General features: G+C 35.4%; 3 protein-coding genes across 4 annotated transcripts; 2 read left to right on the top strand and 1 right to left on the bottom strand.

The window, feature by feature from the left end:
• The first annotated feature begins 518 nt into the window (after positions 1 to 518).
• On the top strand, positions 519 to 4,426 carry LOC114396324 (pentatricopeptide repeat-containing protein At3g12770). The gene is made up of 2 exons (XM_028358231.1): positions 519 to 3,415; positions 4,093 to 4,426. The coding sequence occupies exon 1, from the start codon at positions 1,037 to 1,039 to the stop codon at positions 3,218 to 3,220; it is 2,184 nt and encodes a 727-aa protein (XP_028214032.1). The 5' UTR covers positions 519 to 1,036; the 3' UTR covers positions 3,221 to 3,415; positions 4,093 to 4,426.
• Positions 4,427 to 5,514: 1,088 nt separating this feature from the next.
• LOC114396595 (2-oxoglutarate dehydrogenase, mitochondrial-like) lies at positions 5,515 to 12,885 on the top strand. 2 transcript variants are annotated; one of them, XM_028358659.1, is made up of 9 exons: positions 5,515 to 5,805; positions 5,927 to 7,531; positions 7,626 to 7,852; positions 7,939 to 8,271; positions 9,249 to 9,495; positions 9,975 to 10,103; positions 10,997 to 11,212; positions 11,406 to 11,529; positions 12,171 to 12,885. In XM_028358659.1, exons 2-9 carry the CDS (start codon positions 5,969 to 5,971, stop codon positions 12,407 to 12,409), a joined length of 3,078 nt encoding a protein of 1,025 aa, XP_028214460.1. In that variant the 5' UTR covers positions 5,515 to 5,805; positions 5,927 to 5,968; the 3' UTR covers positions 12,410 to 12,885. The 2 variants fall into 2 exon arrangements, with proteins under 2 accessions (XP_028214460.1, XP_028214461.1); XM_028358660.1 differs by having other exon boundaries at positions 5,515 to 5,840.
• A 1,471-nt stretch (positions 12,886 to 14,356) lies between these two features.
• On the bottom strand, positions 14,357 to 19,389 carry LOC114396654. Its single transcript, XM_028358744.1, has 6 exons — positions 19,187 to 19,389; positions 18,956 to 19,084; positions 15,163 to 16,566; positions 15,004 to 15,072; positions 14,725 to 14,923; positions 14,357 to 14,604 (listed from the first exon to the last, which is right to left on the bottom strand). The coding sequence occupies exons 2-6, from the start codon at positions 18,956 to 18,958 to the stop codon at positions 14,534 to 14,536; spliced, it is 1,746 nt and encodes a 581-aa protein (XP_028214545.1). The 5' UTR covers positions 18,959 to 19,084; positions 19,187 to 19,389; the 3' UTR covers positions 14,357 to 14,533.
• Between the last annotated feature and the right edge of the window lie 2,368 nt (positions 19,390 to 21,757).

The raw sequence follows: 21,757 nt of genomic DNA, 5'->3' as shown, positions 1-21,757 counted from the left end.
ATAAATTTATCAACGTTTTATATATTCAAGGACAAAAACGACTATTTAGTAAAAAAAAAATTTCAATAAAATCGCATTGAGTATCCTCCAATGGCTGAGCAATGGTAATCCAAATATGCTTTTAGAGATGTTAGGTTAGGTGTGTGGACTATACATTTTTGTTTACAATAACTTTTTGTATAAAAATTGAAAATGCTAGTTTCTTATTTGGCCAACATTTTTTTTATTAATTATTGTTTTAGTTGTTTGATTTGATGGCCTTTTTTTTTGTCTGAAATTTTAATTAATTTTTTTAGTATTTGAATTTTAAAAATTATTCTTTTTAGTCTTTTCTGTTTTAAATTGATAACTTGTATTCACAATTTGATTTTTAGTTTTTAACTGTTAAAGTTTACATTTAAAAAAAAGTGTCACAGAAAGAACTAAAAAAAATTAATTTACAAAATTCAAGGAATAAAAGATAAGTTTAAATTTCATGGCAAAAAAAATAAAACCTCCAAATGTATTTTGAGACTTTGTTGTGAAAGGCTAAGTCTCAAAATCTCCCCAAACCAAACGAACAACACAACCCATTTGGATCTCTCTTCTTTCTTTGATCTCCAAATACACCCTTTTCGTTTTTTCAACACTTCTCTCCACAGAGAAAAGGAGAAAAGTGCCGATCACGTGTCTCGTGTGGTCATCGATGGCAGCAGCACCTGCGATTGAATAATATTATTTGCTTAATTGTCTTTTTCTTTTTATTTGGGAATTCAACTGTAGAGTGGGCTTCTGTTGTTGAAGGTTTGGAGCATTGTTTCTTATAACACGTGACTCATCGGTTATCACCACTCTTAACGTAGCTTACGTGTTTGATTAAATGCTTCAATGTGCTCTAATTTAGGTTGGGAAAGAGAAACCAGAACTAAATCGAGCTTCAAGAAACTGGAAACCAGAAACTGAGTAGGATAAATCTCCATTAATGTAATTGAATTGCTTTTGTTGATATGAGTTCAGATTCTGCAAACAAACATTGAAAGATAATGGACACAATTCTATGGCTTCGAAACTCCTCAGCATATCTCCCCTTACAACCAAAAACCAAAAGGTTACAACTCCTCAAATACCCAGATGCTTTGTCCTCAAGTTTGTCAAATATCTTTGTTTTTCATCAGCTCTTCACCCTGAACACTTTGTTAACCATGACCATTGCTTCAATTCAGACTCATTCTATGCATCTCTTATTGATAGTTCTACCCACAAGAGACACCTTGATCAAATACATAACCGGTTAGTTATCTCCGGGTTGCAACATAATGGGTTTCTCATGACCAAACTGGTTAATGGGAGTTCAAATCTTGGACAAATTTGTTATGCTCGCAAGCTGTTTGATGAATTTTGTTACCCTGACGTGTTTATGTGGAATGCTATCATTAGGAGTTATTCGAGGAACAATATGTACAGGGACACCGTTGAAATGTATAGATGGATGAGATGGACAGGAGTGCATCCAGATGGATTCACTTTTCCTTATGTACTAAAAGCTTGTACTGAGTTGTTAGATTTTGGTTTGAGTTGCATAATTCATGGGCAGATAATCAAATATGGCTTTGGGTCAGATGTGTTTGTGCAGAATGGCCTTGTTGCATTGTATGCTAAATGTGGCCATATTGGTGTGGCAAAAGTGGTGTTTGATGGGTTATACCATAGAACAATTGTTTCATGGACTTCCATCATTTCTGGATATGCACAGAATGGGAAAGCTGTGGAAGCATTGAGAATGTTCAGTCAAATGAGAAATAATGGTGTGAAACCAGATTGGATTGCTCTGGTAAGCATTCTGAGGGCGTATACTGATGTAGATGACTTAGAGCAAGGGAGATCTATTCATGGCTTTGTCATCAAAATGGGTCTTGAAGATGAGCCTGATTTGCTTATCTCTCTTACAGCTTTTTATGCTAAATGTGGGCTGGTGACAGTTGCAAAATCTTTCTTTGATCAAATGAAGACAACAAACGTGATTATGTGGAATGCAATGATATCTGGCTATGCAAAGAATGGCCATGCTGAGGAAGCAGTAAATCTATTCCATTACATGATCTCGAGAAATATTAAACCAGATTCTGTCACTGTGAGGTCTGCAGTCTTAGCTAGTGCGCAAGTTGGTTCCCTCAAATTAGCACAATGGATGGATGACTATGTTAGCAAGAGTAACTATGGAAGTGACATTTTTGTTAATACTGCTCTCATTGATATGTATGCAAAATGTGGAAGTGTGGAATTTGCTCGCAGGGTATTTGATCGTAACTCTGATAAGGATGTTGTTATGTGGAGTGCCATGATTATGGGATATGGATTGCATGGTCAAGGATGGGAAGCCATTAATCTTTACCATGTGATGAAGCAAGCAGGGGTGTTCCCAAATGATGTCACCTTTATTGGGCTTCTCACAGCATGCAATCATTCTGGCCTTGTAAAAGAGGGATGGGAGCTATTCCATTGCATGAAAGACTTTGAAATTGTGCCTCGTAATGAGCATTATTCTTGTGTTGTAGATCTCTTGGGACGAGCAGGTTATTTGGGTGAGGCTTGTGCATTTATAATGAAAATTCCCATTGAACCTGGGGTAAGTGTATGGGGGGCACTTCTAAGTGCATGCAAGATCTATCGCTGTGTAACATTGGGAGAATATGCTGCAAACAAGCTATTCTCATTGGATCCATACAATACAGGGCATTATGTACAACTCTCTAATCTCTATGCTTCCTCCCGCTTGTGGAATTGTGTTGCACATGTTCGAGTTCTAATGAGGGAGAAAGGATTGAATAAGGACCTTGGTTACAGTGTAATTGAAATAAATGGGAAGCTACAGGCATTTCATGTAGGGGACAAGTCACACCCAATGGCTAAGGAAATATTCGATGAGCTTCAGAGATTAGAAAGAAGGTTAAAGGAGGTTGGGTTTGTCCCATATACAGAATCTGTTTTGCATGATCTGAATTATGAAGAGAAGGAGGAGAATCTTAGTTTTCATAGTGAGAGGATAGCTGTTGCTTATGGGCTTATTAGTACTGCTCCTGGAACTACACTTAGAATAACAAAGAATCTTCGAGCATGTGTGAACTGTCATTCTGCCATAAAGCTTATATCAAAGCTTGTTGAAAGGGAAATAATTGTAAGGGATGCAAATCGGTTTCATCATTTTAAAGATGGTTTGTGTTCATGTGGAGACTATTGGTAAGAAGAATAACTCAAACTCATGCCAGCAGTTGCTGTTAGCTGACACTTCCCCAGATTAATTGACTGCTTGCTAGTTTTGTTAAATAGCATACTGATCTTGGATCTCTGGCATTAACTTTTCCGCAATATCGGTAGAGACAACATGTACATTTTGGTGATCAATCACATCTTTTGATTGTAGTCTGCTGATATATGTGTAAGAGCTGATACTTCCTTAAACTTTGTTATTGAAAAAATGACTTTCTTTCTATTTAGGTTGAATTGTGTGGACTGTGAACAAATGAATCTGTTTTATTATGGTTAAGTTTTTTTTGTCCATTTTTCATGCCTTTTATTTTTAATATAATCTTGCTTCTCTCTGTTAAGATATTAGGAATTAGATTTGCAACATTGAACAACATGCTTCTGACTATGTAAAAAGATCCTTGTGGGTAACAAGGCTGATATATGATTCCAACAAAGGGTCTTTTTTGTCCTCTAGGCCGTGCCTACCTCCAAAGGTCAAGCCCTTGCTGATGAGTATGGTGTCAAGTTTTTTGAAACCGTGAGCAGAGCTTGTTTAATAATCACATTATCATTTAATAAAATGTGACTTCATTATATTTACTATGGAAGAACTCTTGCAGAGTGCAAAGACAAACATGAATGTGGAGAAGGTTTTCTTTTCGATAGCAAGAGGCTTTTTTGTCCTTCATTTTAATTATATATTTATTTCATTTCTAAAAGACTAACCATCATCGAGTTCTTGCCGTTTTTAAACTTATTATTAAGGGAAATATGGGGTTTTTGAATTCTAACTTTTGAATAAAGTGCATGGAACTGTTGCTTCTTTCTTAATCCTGAATGATGATAGTATCTTCTTGTGTGGTTCAGTCTCAGATTATCAAGATTAACCAACCCGACCAGGCAGCCACAGGGGTTAGCTGCTTAAAAATCAGCTTGCTGTTTCATGAAAAAAAAGCAGAATCTGTAGTTAGAGGGTGCAGATTCAACAGTTGCCCGCATTGGGTTCTATAGTTATTTTAATGACTAAGTGGGAGCATGTATTTGTCCTTGTACTTCCCAACTGAAAAGATTATGTTTTGAAGACAGTGTTATAAATTTTCCGCTTACATAGTTGTCGGATTTGTTGTGATGAGTTCATTTGCTCAGCTCTCTCCACTTTCATTTTGTACTCCGACTCTTAAAGTAGTTGATCTTTTCCCAACTTTTTTTTTTCTTCAACCATTCTTAAAACATTACCGAAACATTTCCAATTGTAGATGAAATTGAAAAGAAAAAAATGTATTCTTATATAGCTTTTCATCACATGGATAAAATAATAACTTTTTTTTTTCATGGCAAATGCAACGTATAGTTCTTGAGTGCGTTTTTTTTTCCTGATAAAATCCTGAGTGTATTCTTAAGTAAGTGAAAAAGATTATTTGAATAAAAATAATATAGAAGAGATTTTCTTTAGCGAATATGAAAAATATCTATTAGGGTAAATCAAACTTTATATATTTGAGGGATTTCATAAAATGAAGAAAACATGATATGTTTTAAGAGAGGAACATTAATAATATAAATAATAAATAATTATTAGAAAGTAATGAAAGTGAGACTATTGCAGTGTCTTTTTTATCAATATTTTGTCTTTGAAACCATCTCTAATACAAATGAGTCTCACATATTGCAAATATACATCAATCAGCCAATAACCGATGTTACCACAAATAACATAAAAAGGAGAAAGAGAAACATGTGAAAAGGATTACAACTACATGAATACAAGAAGTAACAATATAAGAACTAATTCTAACAAACTAAAAGAAACTAATCTACACAGGCAAAAATCAAAAGAAGATAATAAGAAAATGGAAAGGGGGAGGCAAGAAAGTAAAAATGTAAAATTAATTATAAAAAATCGAAAGAATTAATAAGAAAAGAAAAGTTAAAGTCATTTAAAGAAAGTTGAATTAATTTGTAATTTTTGAAGTATTTTTTTTACAATGATTATACATTTAAACTTAGGATAACTATCATAAGTTATCTCATTGGCAGATTTGAACTAAAGAAAATTGAATAATAACTAATTATTAAATATAATTGGTCAAAATTAAAAAGAATGATTAAATATAAATAATAGAAAGGTGATTTAAATTAAAATTTGGTGAAATCAATTAAAATGTTTTCAAATCAATTATTAGTAGAACCAATTAAAATATTATCGTATTACCATTTAAATACTATTCTCAAATAGATTTTTAATACAAATACATAATAGATGGCTGATGGGTGCTAGTAGGACCCGTGAAAATTGGGAAAGGGTAAGACTTAAGAGAAAGTGTGCAGTGGTACACCTTCTTTTGTTCAAGAAGAGCGAGAATGTGCAGCCAGCCAACGTGGAAGGAAGCCAAGAAACCTAAATCAATTCAAAAGCGTTGAATTTTCCATTTTTCCCCCATAAAATAACAAAAAACACCCTCAATTCTCTATTTACTCGCTTTGCTTCAACGCCACCAGGCCTCCTTCTTTTCTCATTACCCTAGTTTTTCTCCATTTTCTTCACAATTGAACCGTTTCTCCCACTCGACTCGATCCCATGTAAATCCTCCAACAAACCGCATTTCTCTTTCTGGGTATCCTTTATTTCCTTCTATTTTCTGTTAAAAATATGATTTTTTTTACTAACTGTTTTCTGGGCATGTGTATATGGTTATCTCAGATGTGTTGATAGTGAAAGGCATCGTCCTCATCATCATCTATCATGGCATGGTTTAGAGCTGGAGCTAGCATAGCAAAACATGCAATTAGGAGAACTCTTTCTAAGGGTGGATCCACACACCTTGTGTCAAGGGCAAGGGTCCTTCCATCGATACCATCATCACATAGCAGAAGCTTCCACAGCTCGGTTTTCAAGGAGCAAGCTGCACCTGTTCCTCGTGCGGTTCCTCTTTCAAAGCTAACAGATAGTTTCTTAGATGGCACAAGCAGTGTGTATTTGGAGGAGCTTCAAAGGGCTTGGGAGGCTGATCCCAACAGTGTTGATGAGTCATGGGACAATTTCTTCAGGAACTTTGTGGGGCAGGCCACAACCTCACCTGGGATTTCTGGTCAGACAATTCATGAGAGCATGAGGTTGTTGTTGCTGGTGAGGGCGTACCAGGTTAATGGCCACATGAAGGCGAAGTTGGATCCCTTGAATCTGGAACCAAGGGAAATCCCTGAGGATTTGGACCCTGCACTTTATGGCTTCACTGAGGCTGATCTTGATAGAGAGTTCTTCTTGGGGGTGTGGAGGATGGCTGGTTTCTTATCTGAGAACCGCCCCGTGCAAACCCTTAGATCCATTTTGACAAGGCTTGAGCAGGCCTATTGTGGAAGCATTGGATATGAGTATATGCACATTGCTGATCGTCACAAGTGTAATTGGCTTAGGGATAGGATTGAGACCCCCACCCCTACACAGTTTAATAGGGAGAGGCGCGAGGCTATCTTTGATAGGCTTGCTTGGAGTTCTTTGTTTGAGAACTTCTTGGCCACCAAGTGGACCTCTGCAAAGAGGTTTGGACTTGAGGGTGGAGAGACTCTTATTCCTGGAATGAAGGAAATGTTTGATAGGGCATCTGATCTTGGGGTTGAGAGCATAGTTATAGGAATGGCACATAGAGGGAGGCTGAATGTTTTGGGGAATGTGGTTAGGAAGCCGCTGCGGCAGATTTTCTGCGAGTTTAGTGGTGGTCTTCAGCCTGAGGGGGAAGTTGGACTCTACACTGGAACTGGAGATGTTAAGTATCACTTGGGGACGTCGTATGATCGCCCTACTCGGGGTGGCAAGAGGATTCATTTGTCTTTGGTGGCAAATCCTAGTCACTTGGAAGCTGTTAATCCAGTTGTTGTTGGGAAAACTCGTGCCAAGCAGTATTACTCAAATGATGTGGATAGAACAAAGAACATGGGTGTGCTGATTCATGGAGATGGAAGTTTTGCTGGACAGGGTGTGGTCTATGAAACCCTGCATTTAAGTGCTCTTCCAAATTACACTACTGGTGGGACGATTCACATCGTGTTTAATAATCAGGTTGCATTTACAACTGATCCAACGTCTGGCAGGTCTTCACAATATTGCACTGATGTTGCCAAGGCTTTGGATGCTCCCATCTTTCACGTGAATGGTGATGATGTTGAAGCAGTTGTTCATGCCTGTGAACTTGCTGCTGAGTGGCGCCAGACTTTCCACTCTGATGTGGTTGTCGACTTGGTGTGTTACCGTCGATTTGGCCATAATGAGATTGATGAACCATCTTTCACTCAGCCTAAAATGTACAAGGTTAGCCCTTTTGTTTATTATGTTTTTCTTCATTTTGTATGCATATTGCTTTTGGACAAGTTAATTAGTTTGCAACTTTGTGGGGTTGATATAGGTAATCCGAAGCCATCCATCAACTCTTGAGATCTATGAGAAGAAGCTTTTGGAATCAGGGGAGTTGACACAAGAAGAAATTGATAGGATACACAAGAAGGTCACATCAATTCTAAATGAAGAATTTTTGGCTAGCAAAGAATACATTCCAAAAAGAAGAGATTGGCTTTCAGCGTATTGGCTTGGTTTCAAGTCACCTGAACAGCTTTCACGTATCCGAAACACTGGGTACGAACAATAAATTTATGTTCTTTCTGTTTGAGTCTTTTTATGTTTAAACAACACCGCTGAAGTCTGTGATCTATCCCATGCAGTGTGAAACCAGAGATCTTGAAAAATGTTGGAAAAGCAATCACAACCATCCCTGAAAATTTCACACCTCATAGAGCAGTGAAGAGGATATATGAACAACGGGCCCAAATGATTGAAACTGGGGAAGATATTGACTGGGGATTTGCAGAGGCGCTTGCTTATGCTACCTTGCTTATTGAAGGTAACCATGTTCGATTAAGTGGTCAGGATGTTGAAAGAGGAACTTTTAGTCACCGCCATGCTGTAGTTCACGATCAGACAACAGGAGAGAAATATTGTCCCCTGGACAATGTTATAATGAACCAAGATGAAGAGATGTTTACCGTTAGCAATAGGTAATCTTTCTTCTATATACATATAGTTATCTTGCTTGTTTCAGCTTTGTTACTATTATATCACTGGTATCCTAGTTTTGGAATAGGAAACCTCTGTAACTTGTCCTTGGGTGCCTTTGGCTCTGACTTCTTGGCGTTACAATTTAAAAAGTACATAACAAAGTTACAATTTAAAAAGTACATGACAAAGTTACAATCACACTGTTTCACTTAACAGTTATTATGCATTTCCTGTTTTCCAATCATTAATAGAAGGCTCTTTTCTAATTATTATAAGCTATAGTCTCTTATTTTTTGATGATTCAATCTGGTCACTGTATTATAGTTGTATAATATGTAATGCTTCGATCCCCCCCCTCCCCCCCTGAATACTAGTTTAGTTTTTATTTATGGCTTAATTTTTTGTGAGTTGAGTAGAATTTTGTTTGAATTTATTAATGAAATGTCAATACTGTAGAAAGTGTTGGGTCACATACAATGATTGTGAGCAAAGGTGAACGATAATTTAGGAATGTTATATGGATCACTCAATGATAATATACACATGACATTTATCACCTTCTTAATTACACTTAATTGAAAGTGCCGGGTCAGTTTAGCTTTGCATCGTGTATAAAGTATATAAATAGTTCATTAATGATTACATTTAATATGGAACTTTTGTAAACCATCAGCAATATTCGTTGGATTTTTGTTTCCTTTGTTAATCTACTTTATTTTCTAGCCTTTAATGTGGTTTACATGTTCATGGCTTTGTTCTTCAAGTCTTACAAACACTTGTTATGTGTCTTCTTCTTGATGCGAAGATTGCATCTTAAAATATTACAAAAATAGCATCATAATCCACTTGATACATTAAAAGCTTATTAAGAGTTATAAACAAAAAGAAAAAAACTCTTTTTACTTATATTGAACATATGATTTATTATTTTCTGTTTTTGGTCTCTTATCTAAGAAATTTTTTAAACAATATGCAGTTCACTTTCTGAGTTTGGTGTTCTTGGATTTGAATTGGGTTACTCAATGGAAAATCCCAATTCATTGATAATTTGGGAGGCTCAGTTTGGTGATTTTGCTAATGGTGCTCATGTCATATTTGACAATTTCTTGGCTTCTGGTGAGGCTAAGTGGCTCCGTCAGACTGGTCTTGTTGTGTTACTTCCTCATGGTTATGATGGCCAGGGCCCAGAGCATTCAAGTGCAAGATTGGAACGCTTTCTTCAGGTTATTTTGAGAATACTTTTGAACTTTTGTTCCATCTGCTTGAGTTTGAATCCTGTTGCCAACTTTGACTATTGTTTGCCCTCTTTGTGTATGTGTTGGATATTTGGGTTGACGAAATTGATGACAAGCATATCGGTGGTTCTAGTGCATCCTATTATATATTCGGTGTACTATGAGATTGATATGTCATCTTGAACTGAGTGGCACTGTCGTATAAAAATGTATTTTGTCGATTGCATGTTTTCTGTTTTGTCTTAAGTGCGCGCGCGCGCACACCGATACACTGGAATTTTTTATTAGTGGTTTGAAATTTGAATTATGTTTCTCGTGTAAACAAGAGATTAACTTAAGCCATGCTATCTTGCTGCCGATTTTCGAACTGCTTTTTAATCTTGTTGTATGTGCTCTGACCATCTCCCTAGTTTATTTGTATAGTATTGAAGTAACTAAGTAACTAATGTTCACTAATTTCATGGCAGATGGCTGATGACAACCCTCATGTTATCCCTGAGATGGATCCAACTCTTCGGAAGCAGATTCAGGAGTGTAATTTGCAGATTGTGAATGTTACAACTCCTGCTAATTTTTTCCATGTTCTAAGGAGGCAGGTTAGTACAGTTAATAGATTTTTTTTTTTAGTGGTCAACGGGCCGAAACCCATAAAGTAAATGGGGTTGGCGCAGGATGGACTAAAGGAGTAAAGAACCAACTCCTCTTTCAGCATAACTCACCTTCTAGTGAAGATATTGAAACTCCTTATACAGGAGAGTAATAGTGACATTTTGGGAACTTCAAAACCACTAGCTGCTGAGAATCTAGTTCCCACACTCACTAGAAAATCTGGATGGTGGATAACTGTATATTGCATGCAATAATGGAAGAAAGCACTACTAGCAGTTCCAAAGAAAAATATTTTTATCTAATGAGTCCATTAAAAATGATCAATATTCACATTAGACTCCCTTCCAGCATCTATATCTACTGCCAAACCAACAATATCAAAATCATTTTCTTACTCCATACCGTGGTTATTATGAGTAGATGAAATGACAGCTAATGAGCTAACTCATCACTAGTATTAGGCATGTACTCAATACTCTTCAATGTCAACATTGGAATTAAGATCTTGTGGAGGTTCTCCATTAAACTTTGATTGTTCAGCCTGCTCCTCATCCATCTCTTTTGAGCTTTCCATCTAGTCATCGTGATCTCCTGCATCACCTAAAAATCATATCTTTACAAGTCTTCCTTGAGCGTCCTCCATTGATCCCTCCACCACATCATTATAGGATGTTAGCAGTGAGGACACATGAGAAACTTTGATCATCGCCTTTGACCTTCTTCATGCTCCTGGCAACCTGATCTGCTTCCACTGTCAAGAGCCCTTGTTTTTCCATGGGAGAGCTTTGTCGTCCACTTAATTAACAATTAATTGATTTAATGATGCTATATCAAGTTATATTCCTTGTTTTCTCATACTCTGCCGCTTTTGTTATTGCAGGTACATAGAGAATTCCGCAAGCCTCTCATTGTAATGTCCCCTAAGAACCTGCTTCGTAGCAAGGCTTGCAGATCAAATTTATCTGAGTTTGATGATGTCCAAGGCCACCCAGGCTTTGACAAACAGGGAACCAGATTCAAGCGCCTCATAAAAGATCAAAATGAGCACAAAGATGTTGAGGAGGGTATTAGACGTTTAGTACTTTGCTCTGGAAAGGTATGTGGTACTCATTAGAAACCGGCTATCTTCGTATCAATCAGTTTTTATGCTTTTTCATCTGGTGAATTTTATTATAACCATATTCATGAAATTTAAATGGTGATTCAATTACGTATTTATTTATGTTTAATATATCCATTGTTTTCTAAATAAGCTGCTTATGACTATAAAATTCAACTATCCCTTGCAGGTTTACTATGAACTTGATGAACATCGAACAAAGGTTGATGCAAAGGATGTTGCAATATGTAGGGTGGAACAGCTTTGTCCTTTCCCTTATGACCTTGTCCAACGAGAGCTTAAACGATATCCAAGTATGTATAATTAGTTGTAGAAAATGTTCCCTGGAAGTAGATTCTGATTTCTTTATTTTGCTTGTTGAAGGTGTGTATGGGGTATAATTTGTCTTTTGTCTAGGATATAATTTTCTTGTTTGTCCTTCTGTTATAGGCAGTATTTATGTTTTATACCTTTATGTTGCATCTCTTACCAAATAGCTCAGCCCGAATCCCATAGGGATATAATTTCACTTTTTGTTGTTAACAATGACTAACTTTTGCAATAGGAATGAGGAAATAGTGTATGCACTCACATTGTGAAAGATTCTTACATTGAAATCCAATCACAAAGTGTCATGTATAATAATTGTAATAATTGCTTAAAGAAGTTATACCAATGATAATTTCTGATTGATTGGCTGTGTAAAATTTGGCAAACAGTATAGAAATTAGACTCTAGAAACTCACATTGTGAGATTTTTACATTGACATCCAATTACAAATTGTCATGTATAGTAATTGTAATAATTACTTTAGAAGTCATACCAATGATAATTTTTTATTGATTGATAGTGTAAAATTTGACTAACAGTGTATAGAAATTAGACTCTAGAAATATATCTGTTTTTCCCCCTTTGTGGTTGTCGAACTTATATTCTGTTTTGTTTCTTGTATAGATGCCGAGGTTGTTTGGTGTCAAGAAGAGCCAATGAACATGGGTGGATACACTTACATTTTACCCCGACTTATATCTTCAATGAAAGCTGTAAATAGGGGAGGTTATGATGATGTCAAATATGTTGGTCGTGCTCCATCTGCGGCCACAGCCACTGGTTTCCTCAAGGTTCACCAGAAGGAGCAGACTGAGATTGCTGAAAAAGCCCTTCAACAGGAACCGATCGACTTCCCATTTTGAAAAGGCATTTGCACATGCATCCATCTTTTTTGAGAGTGATAATAATGCATTTAGTTTAATTTATCCACCACGTAAGGAGCTATAGTTGGAAGGAAGGTGACTTCATACATTTGCTTTCGAGTTTTGACCTTTTATGATCTTTTGGTTCCTTGCAAAAAGTCAGCTAAGCTGAATTTCAACATGCCTATGCTGAAAATATTTTTATTTCCTTGCGATACGCAAAGGCGTGGTTGCCTTACTGGTTGAATTGATGCCTTGGTAATTACCATTTTTTTTAATTATACTGTATAATTTGGAAAAGCATCTTCAATAATTTGTGACTATGTAATTCCATTTTCCAGAGGCGTGCCTTGGTAGTATAGCCTCGGGATCATGGCCAACAGTTTCTCGTAATTTTTTTTCTCAAATATGCTTTTTAATACCATCAATTCAAAACCAACTTTGATATGGTTCTTGAATCAATGAGTTCATCATCCTATGTATCTTTGTCTGATAATGTAGTCTTGATCAATGTATTTTTGTTTATTGTATTTTGCTAGAAAGATGGATAGCATTGCTTTGTAGAACTAATTTATAAAAACATTTCAACTTAAGGAAATAGAAGAGATGAAAACTTGTGGCAAACTGGAAGTTCTTGACCTTTAATTTAGATTGTGTCGGATTGTGAGAAGAGAGCATGACCCAATGAATAGATGTGTTGATAAAATCCCTTATTTTAACCTTCATAATCCTATAAAAGTAAAACTGTCACTGAACTTATGGGAGACGAGGAAGATAATGTGATTTCTTTTTACATGATCTCGTCTCTTGTTTCTTATGGGCATTAATTAAAGCTTATTTAATATTTATATATATATATAAAAGACAATTTAAATATGACCTTATTAAAATTAACAGGAGAGGATCTGTAAGAAAACGTGATGTAAGAAAATGTGGGACAATCTGCCGACCAAATCTTGGAAGTACGAAAAATTACCGACAATCTTTTGGAATTAAAGTAGATCCTCTGATGACATGTGCTTTGAGTTATCGTTCATAATGTTCGTCTGGCAACAAAATAGATTTTCATCTAGACACAGGTAAGAGGAGGAGACGACGTTGGCTCAAGGAAGGATTGAAATACAATTTTAAACTTTTAAGCACTTACATCATAAAATTTAACAATTATTAAAATGAATTTTATCCATTACATCAAGTTATAAGGTGTAAACCACTGGTAGTCCAAAACTTGAAATATTAAATAATATTATCACTCAAGTCATACATTTTTAAAAAAAAATTTAAACTACTGTGATTGGCAAGTTACACCTTCAGGGGCTTATATATTGTTTCCTTAGTTCAAGGGCCAATTTTAGGAATTAATGTTATGATTTACTCCGATTTAAACTTCTGGCAGATATATAATTGGAATCTATTTGAGTTCCCGCTTTGTAATATTAGACTTGTCAGTTTACAGGGAAGATATAGATGTTAACAGTGTCTACTATGATATTATACGTTAGAGGTATATACCTTCAGCGAAAATTATAAAAACAGTGCAATAGATTGTTAACAGCTCACAATGCGCAACATAAACATGCAACTGATTGCCAAACACGTGACAGAAATATCCTCTCCTCTCCCGTGTAATAACCTCTTTTCAACTTCATACCACGTTTTCTTAAACATATAAGCCTGTTTGAATACAAAACTAGAAGTCCTTTTGAGAGCTTTTCTATTAGAAAAAGCTCTATATTTTGAATAGACAAGCTCTCAAAAGCACTTGTGACTTCAAACAGGCCCTCCAGATAGTAGATGAGATGGGATGGGTGGGTTACCACCCGCAAAATAGACACTGACAACCCAATACTGGATGGAATCTCTTAAAGATTCACTAAAGAACACGGCTTGCAAGGAGTTTAACAAAGGTGACAAGATATCAGCAAATTGTAATGGAAAGAATGCAACTGAATCACAAAAGAGACATCTTCATTACCATAAATAAAACAATCGAGTTCCTACAAGAAGCATTGGCTAAAACTTTTCAATTTTAAATAGTCTTTTAAAATATTAGCCTGCCAATCACTCACTATGAACAGATTACATATCTACCACTGTTCTGAACTTTCAAGAAGAAAATGGAACTCATGAAGGAATGACCACTTCATCCTTTCCATAGATACGCTGAAGCTCCCGAGTAGCAGCTTGGTATGATGCTGATAAGGGGGGAAACAGATTAGAAGTAGAAAAGATTGAAGAATTTGTGTTGTTTTGTATATCTAAGCATGGACAACTGAAGCAAAGACATGACCAAGCAAACTGAAAATTCTTGTTACCTTTCCATATTCGAAAGTTCTTTTGGTTGATGGTAGAGCCAGTCACATTTTGAATAGCATCAAAAAGCATATCCTGATTAGTATTTTTCAGCTCTTGAACAACAGCATAGATGGTTTTTCCATTCTCAAAGTATATGTGATTGTTAGGATGTTTTGTCTTAGCACCAGCATGACGCTCAAACTCGTAAGCATTAAGAGCCTTCATGACAAAATTAATATATGAGCACAATCACTTGGATTATGCAGATTATCAGAATGCAAGTGATTTGAAATGCTAACCTTTGACTGGTTGCAGTTGTCACATGAACACAAATACCCAGTTCCTTTTATTATTCCCTTAAGACTTTTCTGCCAAGCAGATTCTTGAAAATGTTAAAAACATAATATAAACTACAACAGCTCAGAAATAAAGCAAGACAAAATTAAAAAACACTTTACCTCCCGTGACCACGAAACATATTTCACCTGAACACCATCAAAAATACCAGTTGAAAGCAAACTTTTGACATTTGAAGGGAAGTTGTTAGTAGGAGCCTTCTTGGTTGTCTTTGGCTCTTTGTTCTTAACAACAATATCATTTTTAGTATTGGGTTTTGGAATGCTATTTACAAGTGATTCAGTGTTTGTCTCAGTCAGGTCGTTCTGGCTATCCAATCCTTGAGCTGAGTTCTGGCCTCCTATCAACAGATCATAGCCACTAATGATTCCACCAGGGGTATTTGGTTCAGGGTCATCATGAAAACCTCCAAAAGAAATGGAACTGCTCTGACCCTTATGGTGGTTTTGACCCACAAGTAAGGAACTAGAATCTCCTCTGTCATATGATGGAACTGTTGATGCAATATTTGAATCCACCTTATCATATGTTGGACCCATTGATATTATATGATTAGTACCCTTGTCATAAGGAGCAACAGTTATGAAATTTTCTCCTGATTTACCATAGGTTGGACCAACTGGTATAAAGCTTTCATGTACCTTGGTATATGAGGTGCCCAGAGATATTAAATTGCCATCTTCCTTCTCATATGATTGACCCATTGATATGAAATTTCCATCTCCCTTGTCAAAGGGCTGACCCATTGATACGATACTTTCATCTCCCTTGCCATAATTGTGGCCCATCAACATAAAACCCCCATCCCCTTTACTGAAGGTGTGAGCCATTGAAAGATTGTCGTCAGTCTTACTAATTCTGCTCCCCATAGCAATGGTGTTGTCATTTCCATTGTTATAAGTAGGACCCAATGAAATATTGTCGCCATCATTCTTATTGTAGCCAGCACCTACTGAAATTGTACTATTATCTTCCCTACTATAGGAGGGCTCCATGGATGCAGCAGGCATGCAGTTGTCAGAATCTCTGACTTGATTAACTTTAACTTTTCTGATGCCACCAAAATTGAGACATGATGAAGGGTCTGCTATGGAATGGGATATTGACAATCCCACAGAAGGATCATTACCAAATTGATGCTCAAAATCTTTCCTTCCCATGTTCAGATTTCCACTTACAATAGATGGCACATTCTTATCAACCAAATTCACAGTCCTAGCAAGATCAGATCCAAAAAGACGGTCAGAAAATTGACTTGTGACTGAGTGAAATCCTGAATTGGTGTCCCATTGGGAAACATTTGCATGTGAAACTCCAGAAATTGGCCTGCCACTAACAGCTTCAACTGCTTGTTTCTTGTTGCTGAATATTTCAGGTTCACCTGTATCCATAAACCACTGATGACTGCGCTTGGGTTCAATTCTGGAAGAATTTTCATATCCCGCATTTTCTTCAGCCATGCAGCCAGCATCCCGTGGCATCCAAAAGCTTTTATGCTGATAAGACTGCAAAAAATCACTACTTAGCATCTTTATCCTATTTGACAGAAATTGCAATATTGAAAAAAATACTAACTGTTGAAGAACCAAAAGACAAAGATCGCAGCAGAAATTTCTCTTAACTTTTAATAAAGTAAACATATTATCCTGAAAACAAATTCAGCATCAAGATCATTGATCATATAAACAGATAATTGGATTGATTATCACACAGAAAACATGCAGCAAAGCTGCCCAGCAGATTGCATACAACAACAAGAACAATAACTAAGCATTATCTTCCAATATATTCACTTTCTTATTGGAGCCTCTATTGGTCTTCTCTCATGACCTAATCATCACAAGCGAATTTCACTCATCTTTTCAGTAGGTGCTATCCCCTAAATACACTTGTTCCTAATCTTACATTTTCTGGTATGTTCACCTATTCATCTCATCATTGAGTTTTGGCACTTCTCGGAAACTTTACACTAACCAACATTCACTGACAGCTCTTGTAGTTGTCTGGTAGATATTCCTTTGGACATTTGAAATAAAAATTTAAACTCAAAGCATATTTGCATTTCATCCACCCAACTTGAATCCATAGTTATTTGTAGGTGTGGTGAATTTTCAAATAGCAACTGTAGTGGCCGCAATCACATTCATATTTCAAATCCTTTTTGCCCTAAAAAATGTCGTTTTTACTTTTTAGGAGGGGGCTTTAGAGGCAAAGTTGAGATTTCCTTACCCTTTTTAGAATTTAAAAAATCCTTAATTGTATGTAGTTTTCTGAGTTCCATCTCTGAACCCTCAACCTCCACTATTCTTTTCTCTGCAACCTCCAAAATTTTGTTTGTTTCCTTGACTTTAATCGTTATTTACTTGGATATTTTGCTTGAGAACTATGACCTTTATGGTTAATTATAAATTTATCAGTTATCAATGGCAAATAAGGGTGGCCACAGGTCAGTTTGGTTCAGTTAGGGAGATTTTTCAGTCCAAAACAATTTATTTCTACCAGTTTGGGTTGGTTTGGTTCCTACAAAATTTTGTTATTAACCCCAACCAAACCAACCAGATGTCATTTGGGTTTGTTTGGATCAGGCGGTCAAGTTTAATAATAAAAAATAAGAATCCTAAAAAAAAATGGGGAAAAAATTGCTGGAAAATTGTTTGGGGCTCCACTGCACAACAGCCGAGTTGATCATATATTCATATATGAAGCAAAAGGTTCCTCAGCGGATCTGAGTCAGGGAAGGGAGGCAGCACATGACGTAGAGAGGAGCAAAAAGGTTCTGGGGTTGGTATCCATGACATTCAAGAGAGAGTTCAGCTTTGGTTTTTATCTTACCTTTTAATTTGTTTTAGTTAAAGAAGAAGGAATTGGATAGAGACTTTAAGCTAGTGGTAAGCAGGTGCAGTGAGCAAGAGTGGAGAAGGGAATTGAAAGCAGATTTATAATGTCTAATGTTCGATTTGGATAAATACTTTCAGGTTTCAAATTCTTCAACCCAAGAAACATACCAAAGTCTATCAGGTTTAGACAAAAAAATCCAAACCAAACCAAACTGATTTTTAGCTCTTGGTTCATTTCGGATTGATCGGGTTCACGGGTTGATCTGAACCCATGCCCAACCCTAATGGCGGATGGTGGAAGGCCAAAATTCAACCATATAAACACGCCATTGCAGCCTACAGTGATCCCAGACTTTATTTAACACATTGCACAAAATCCCTACTCTAAAATGATAATGATACCTTGCATTATAAAACACTAGAGAGAAACATTATTAAAATGACATCCAGAATTCATTTAACACATTGCACAAAATGTTGACATTTTACATTTACAATAAAATTTATAACGAAGCATAAAAGTTAGCTCATGAGTAAGCTCCCAATACAGTAACCGATTAATAGTGTGTTTGGATACCTTCAAAATCTTGGTGGCTCCCCTAAAACCACATAAAAAAACGTGATTTTTCCACAGCAAAATGTGTTGCTTTGCATTCACCATGAAATTGAAATTGATTTTCCCTCACCTCACCGTCATCCCAAACATGCTATAATATCTCACAGAAGTTGTTCATTCTGATGACCCTACTGATTGAATAATTGTGAGTTATAAAATGTTTCGTAGAACTATTTATAAAATCCGCACAGCTAAGACAATTCCCCCCCGCGACAAATTGAAAAAACGATAAACCATCAAATGCACATGAAAACATTTAATCCGTTAACTCTAAAATGAATATATAAATTTCAAAGTATACTACTTTACATAAATGATTGAAAAAAAAGGGACATAGCAAGAGTACCAGACGAACCATCATGCAAAACCAGGCAACCACAAAATCATATATATCAGACCCCGCATTTGCATGCAAATAGTTTATCAGAATCTTAAACCTACCATTTCTCTCTGATTTTTAAAAACGAGTATGATCAGACTCAATAATTCACCGTGCCACCACCCACTGAGTAATGCAAATCGCCACCGTGTGTCCAAGGAAGCACCATAAAACCCTACGAACTCGATCAACTACATCATAAAAACCAGATAAAGATAAACTCCACGGTATCATCCATGTTGATCAAACTAATATATATTAAATAAAATAAAAATAGCGAAGAAAAAAAAAACCTAGAATGAGAAACTGGAATCGGGCGATTGAATCCACGATCGCGCCGGAGAACGAAAGAGGTTTGGCGGAACTATCGCCGGAGAGTTTTTTTCCGGTGGAGGCGCTCCTCCGTTGATAGCAACACTTCGTTTCGAAACTTCGTTTCACTTCGAAACGAAGTGTTTGGGATTACGAATGAGGTTTAGAGTGAGTGAGGGAGGGTGGATCAAAGATATAGTGCGGGAATATGTAGGGTTACCTATTTTCCTATGGTCGTCTCTGCCGTACACGCGTCTACGTATGTGATGTTTCCATCTTCGGGGGAATCTGAACTGTGCATCATAAATAACTGATCTGGTAGCACCTGGTGTGATGTGCCACGTGGAGTTTGATGATAGGTTTGATGTGTGCATCGCTTTTGCTGTGCTAGTGACGTGGCATGGTGTGATTGGCGCGCGGGGAAGGAACACATGCACCGCTGAAGTTTTGTAATTGAATTTCTGAGGCGTGAGAGTAATGTTTGTACTTGAAACTTAAAAGTATAAAATTACGTTTTATTTCAGAACACAGTATCTATTTAGAGTAGACTACATCAATTTTTTACTAGGGACAATTTAATTTGACTAGCATAAAAAAACAATTATAGGACGTTAAGTTTTCAAGGCTTAAACTGGAAATAACTTTACACGTTGCGCTAAATATAACTGGCCCGCAACGGTGTTAGCCCACACCTTTCTTAATTTCTTAAAATATAATTTTTTAATATTTTATTGGTATTTAATATTATTTAATATATATATATATATATATATATCAATAAATTTATGTTTTTCTAAATATTTAGTATCATATCAAATATGATTACATTAAAATTGAGTAAAAAAATTAATTATATTTTTAATTAAGCAGGTATTATCTTCAAACATGTTTAAGTTTATTGAAAATTTCCATGATTTGCTCCTTATGTGTATAGATTAAAAAGAAAATAGTAAATATAAATTTATAATTATTTAAATTTAAATTCATTAAACTTTTGCATTATAAAATATTTATAAAATAATTTGTTTATTATTTTATAATTTATTATAAATAATTCATTATAAATAAAATTTGTAAGTATTATGAATATCTTTTAAAATTAAACATATTGATAATCAATCTTTTCATGGGATTATCATCATAAAATACAATATATCAAATATTATGATTTATTAAAGTAACTTATCATATATTTTCTTATAACCTATATATTTTATATTTATTGATATTTAAATAAGTAAAAAAATTAAAATATAAAATAATTAACTTAACTTTGAAATCATCAATGAGTATAGTTTTATAGCATATAATCATAATAATTGTTCTTAAAATAACCATAACAATGTGTGTTGTTTTATTTATTTGACTTATTAATGATATTGTTTATTTTTTTGTCTTTGTAAATGAAATTAATGGTGATGTTGAAAAAGAAGAGGAAGTTGTTCTGGATTTCACAGTTCATGACTCTAATGTTTAATTTCAATAGTTTAGGAGTTTTTTTTTATGATATTTAAATTTTAATTATCTTAATGTTAAATGTTTATTTTAAAGACTTCAATCACTTTAATATTGAATTTTTGAATTTGATTTAGTTTGGTTTTTATATTGATTTTATTTTAAGTTGTTTGGAATAATTTTATTTTTTTTTACAAAAAAAAGGTAGAAAAGTGGGTCAGCCCACATAACCCACAAATCCGTGATGGGCCGGGCCGGACTAACATTTTGTTAGCCCACACAAAAGTGGACCTAGCTGGACTAGCCCACTTTTAGCTCAACCCGGCCAACCCACGTGGACTGGACTGACCCGTTTTGACAGCTCTAAGTGTGGAGTTGTTTTATCTTAACAAATAGTTTTAAATTTGAGTTTTGAATATACAATTAGGTTAATTATTAGCAAATTTTTTACTGTTTATAATAATTTTACACAATTGGCTTGTCGAGGATCAATTATGTGTTAGTTAATCTATGCATTTAATATTAAATAATTATCTTAAAAGATAATACTTTTAAGAATTATTCTTCGATAAAAAATGTTTTTAAGAATTTGTCTTCCATAAAAATGTGTTTATAAAAATTTCTTGATCTCTTATCTCTTTTATTTTATCATGTTCATCTTTTTTCTAGAGAGAAAAAAGAGTATATCCATATCATAATTAACTTTACTTTTGAAAACCTAATGAAATTGTGATTTTAGATTACAAATCCATTGATCATATATGGTAAGCACAACACAGGAAAAGGACACAGTTCCCCCCCATAATATGGTAAGGGGTGGAACCTCGTTCATGCACTGCGTATAAGCGTATTAGAGTGTGAATTACAGCCATGGAATACTTCATAAAATCAATAACCTCAAAAACCAAAACAAACATTCTCGTACATGCTCCCTCCCTGCATGCATGTAGAGCCAGCCAGCCAGGTACAATGTTTGGTACACGTAGGTACGTCCTATGATGTGAGTGCACGTCACTTCCTAATAAGCACATGCAACACATGCAAGTGTATTAGCCACACGTTCAATTCAGATCCTCTTCATTTGTTAGAGAAATGGA

The sequence above is a fragment of the Glycine soja genome, chromosome 18, assembly GCF_004193775.1.
Source record: "Glycine soja cultivar W05 chromosome 18, ASM419377v2, whole genome shotgun sequence".
In the NCBI taxonomy this organism is placed as follows: domain Eukaryota; kingdom Viridiplantae; phylum Streptophyta; class Magnoliopsida; order Fabales; family Fabaceae; genus Glycine; species Glycine soja.
Note: the sequence above shows the minus strand (reverse complement) of the source record. Positions and strands in the feature narration are given on the sequence as shown.

Coding starts and splice junctions, on each gene's coding strand:
- LOC114396324 (XM_028358231.1), top strand. CDS start 1,037: ATGGCTTCGAAACTCCTCAGCATATCTCCCCTTACAACCAAAAACCAA.
- LOC114396595 (XM_028358659.1), top strand. CDS start 5,969: ATGGCATGGTTTAGAGCTGGAGCTAGCATAGCAAAACATGCAATTAGG. Junction 7,853..7,938: donor TCACGTATCCGAAACACTGG/GTACGAACAATA, acceptor TATCCCATGCAG/TGTGAAACCAGAGATCTTGA. Junction 11,530..12,170: donor AGAGCTTAAACGATATCCAA/GTATGTATAATT, acceptor TTTCTTGTATAG/ATGCCGAGGTTGTTTGGTGT.
- LOC114396654 (XM_028358744.1), bottom strand. Junction 15,073..15,162: donor ATGTTTCGTGGTCACGGGAG/GTAAAGTGTTTT, acceptor TCTGCTTGGCAG/AAAAGTCTTAAGGGAATAAT. Junction 14,924..15,003: donor ACAACTGCAACCAGTCAAAG/GTTAGCATTTCA, acceptor TTTGTCATGAAG/GCTCTTAATGCTTACGAGTT.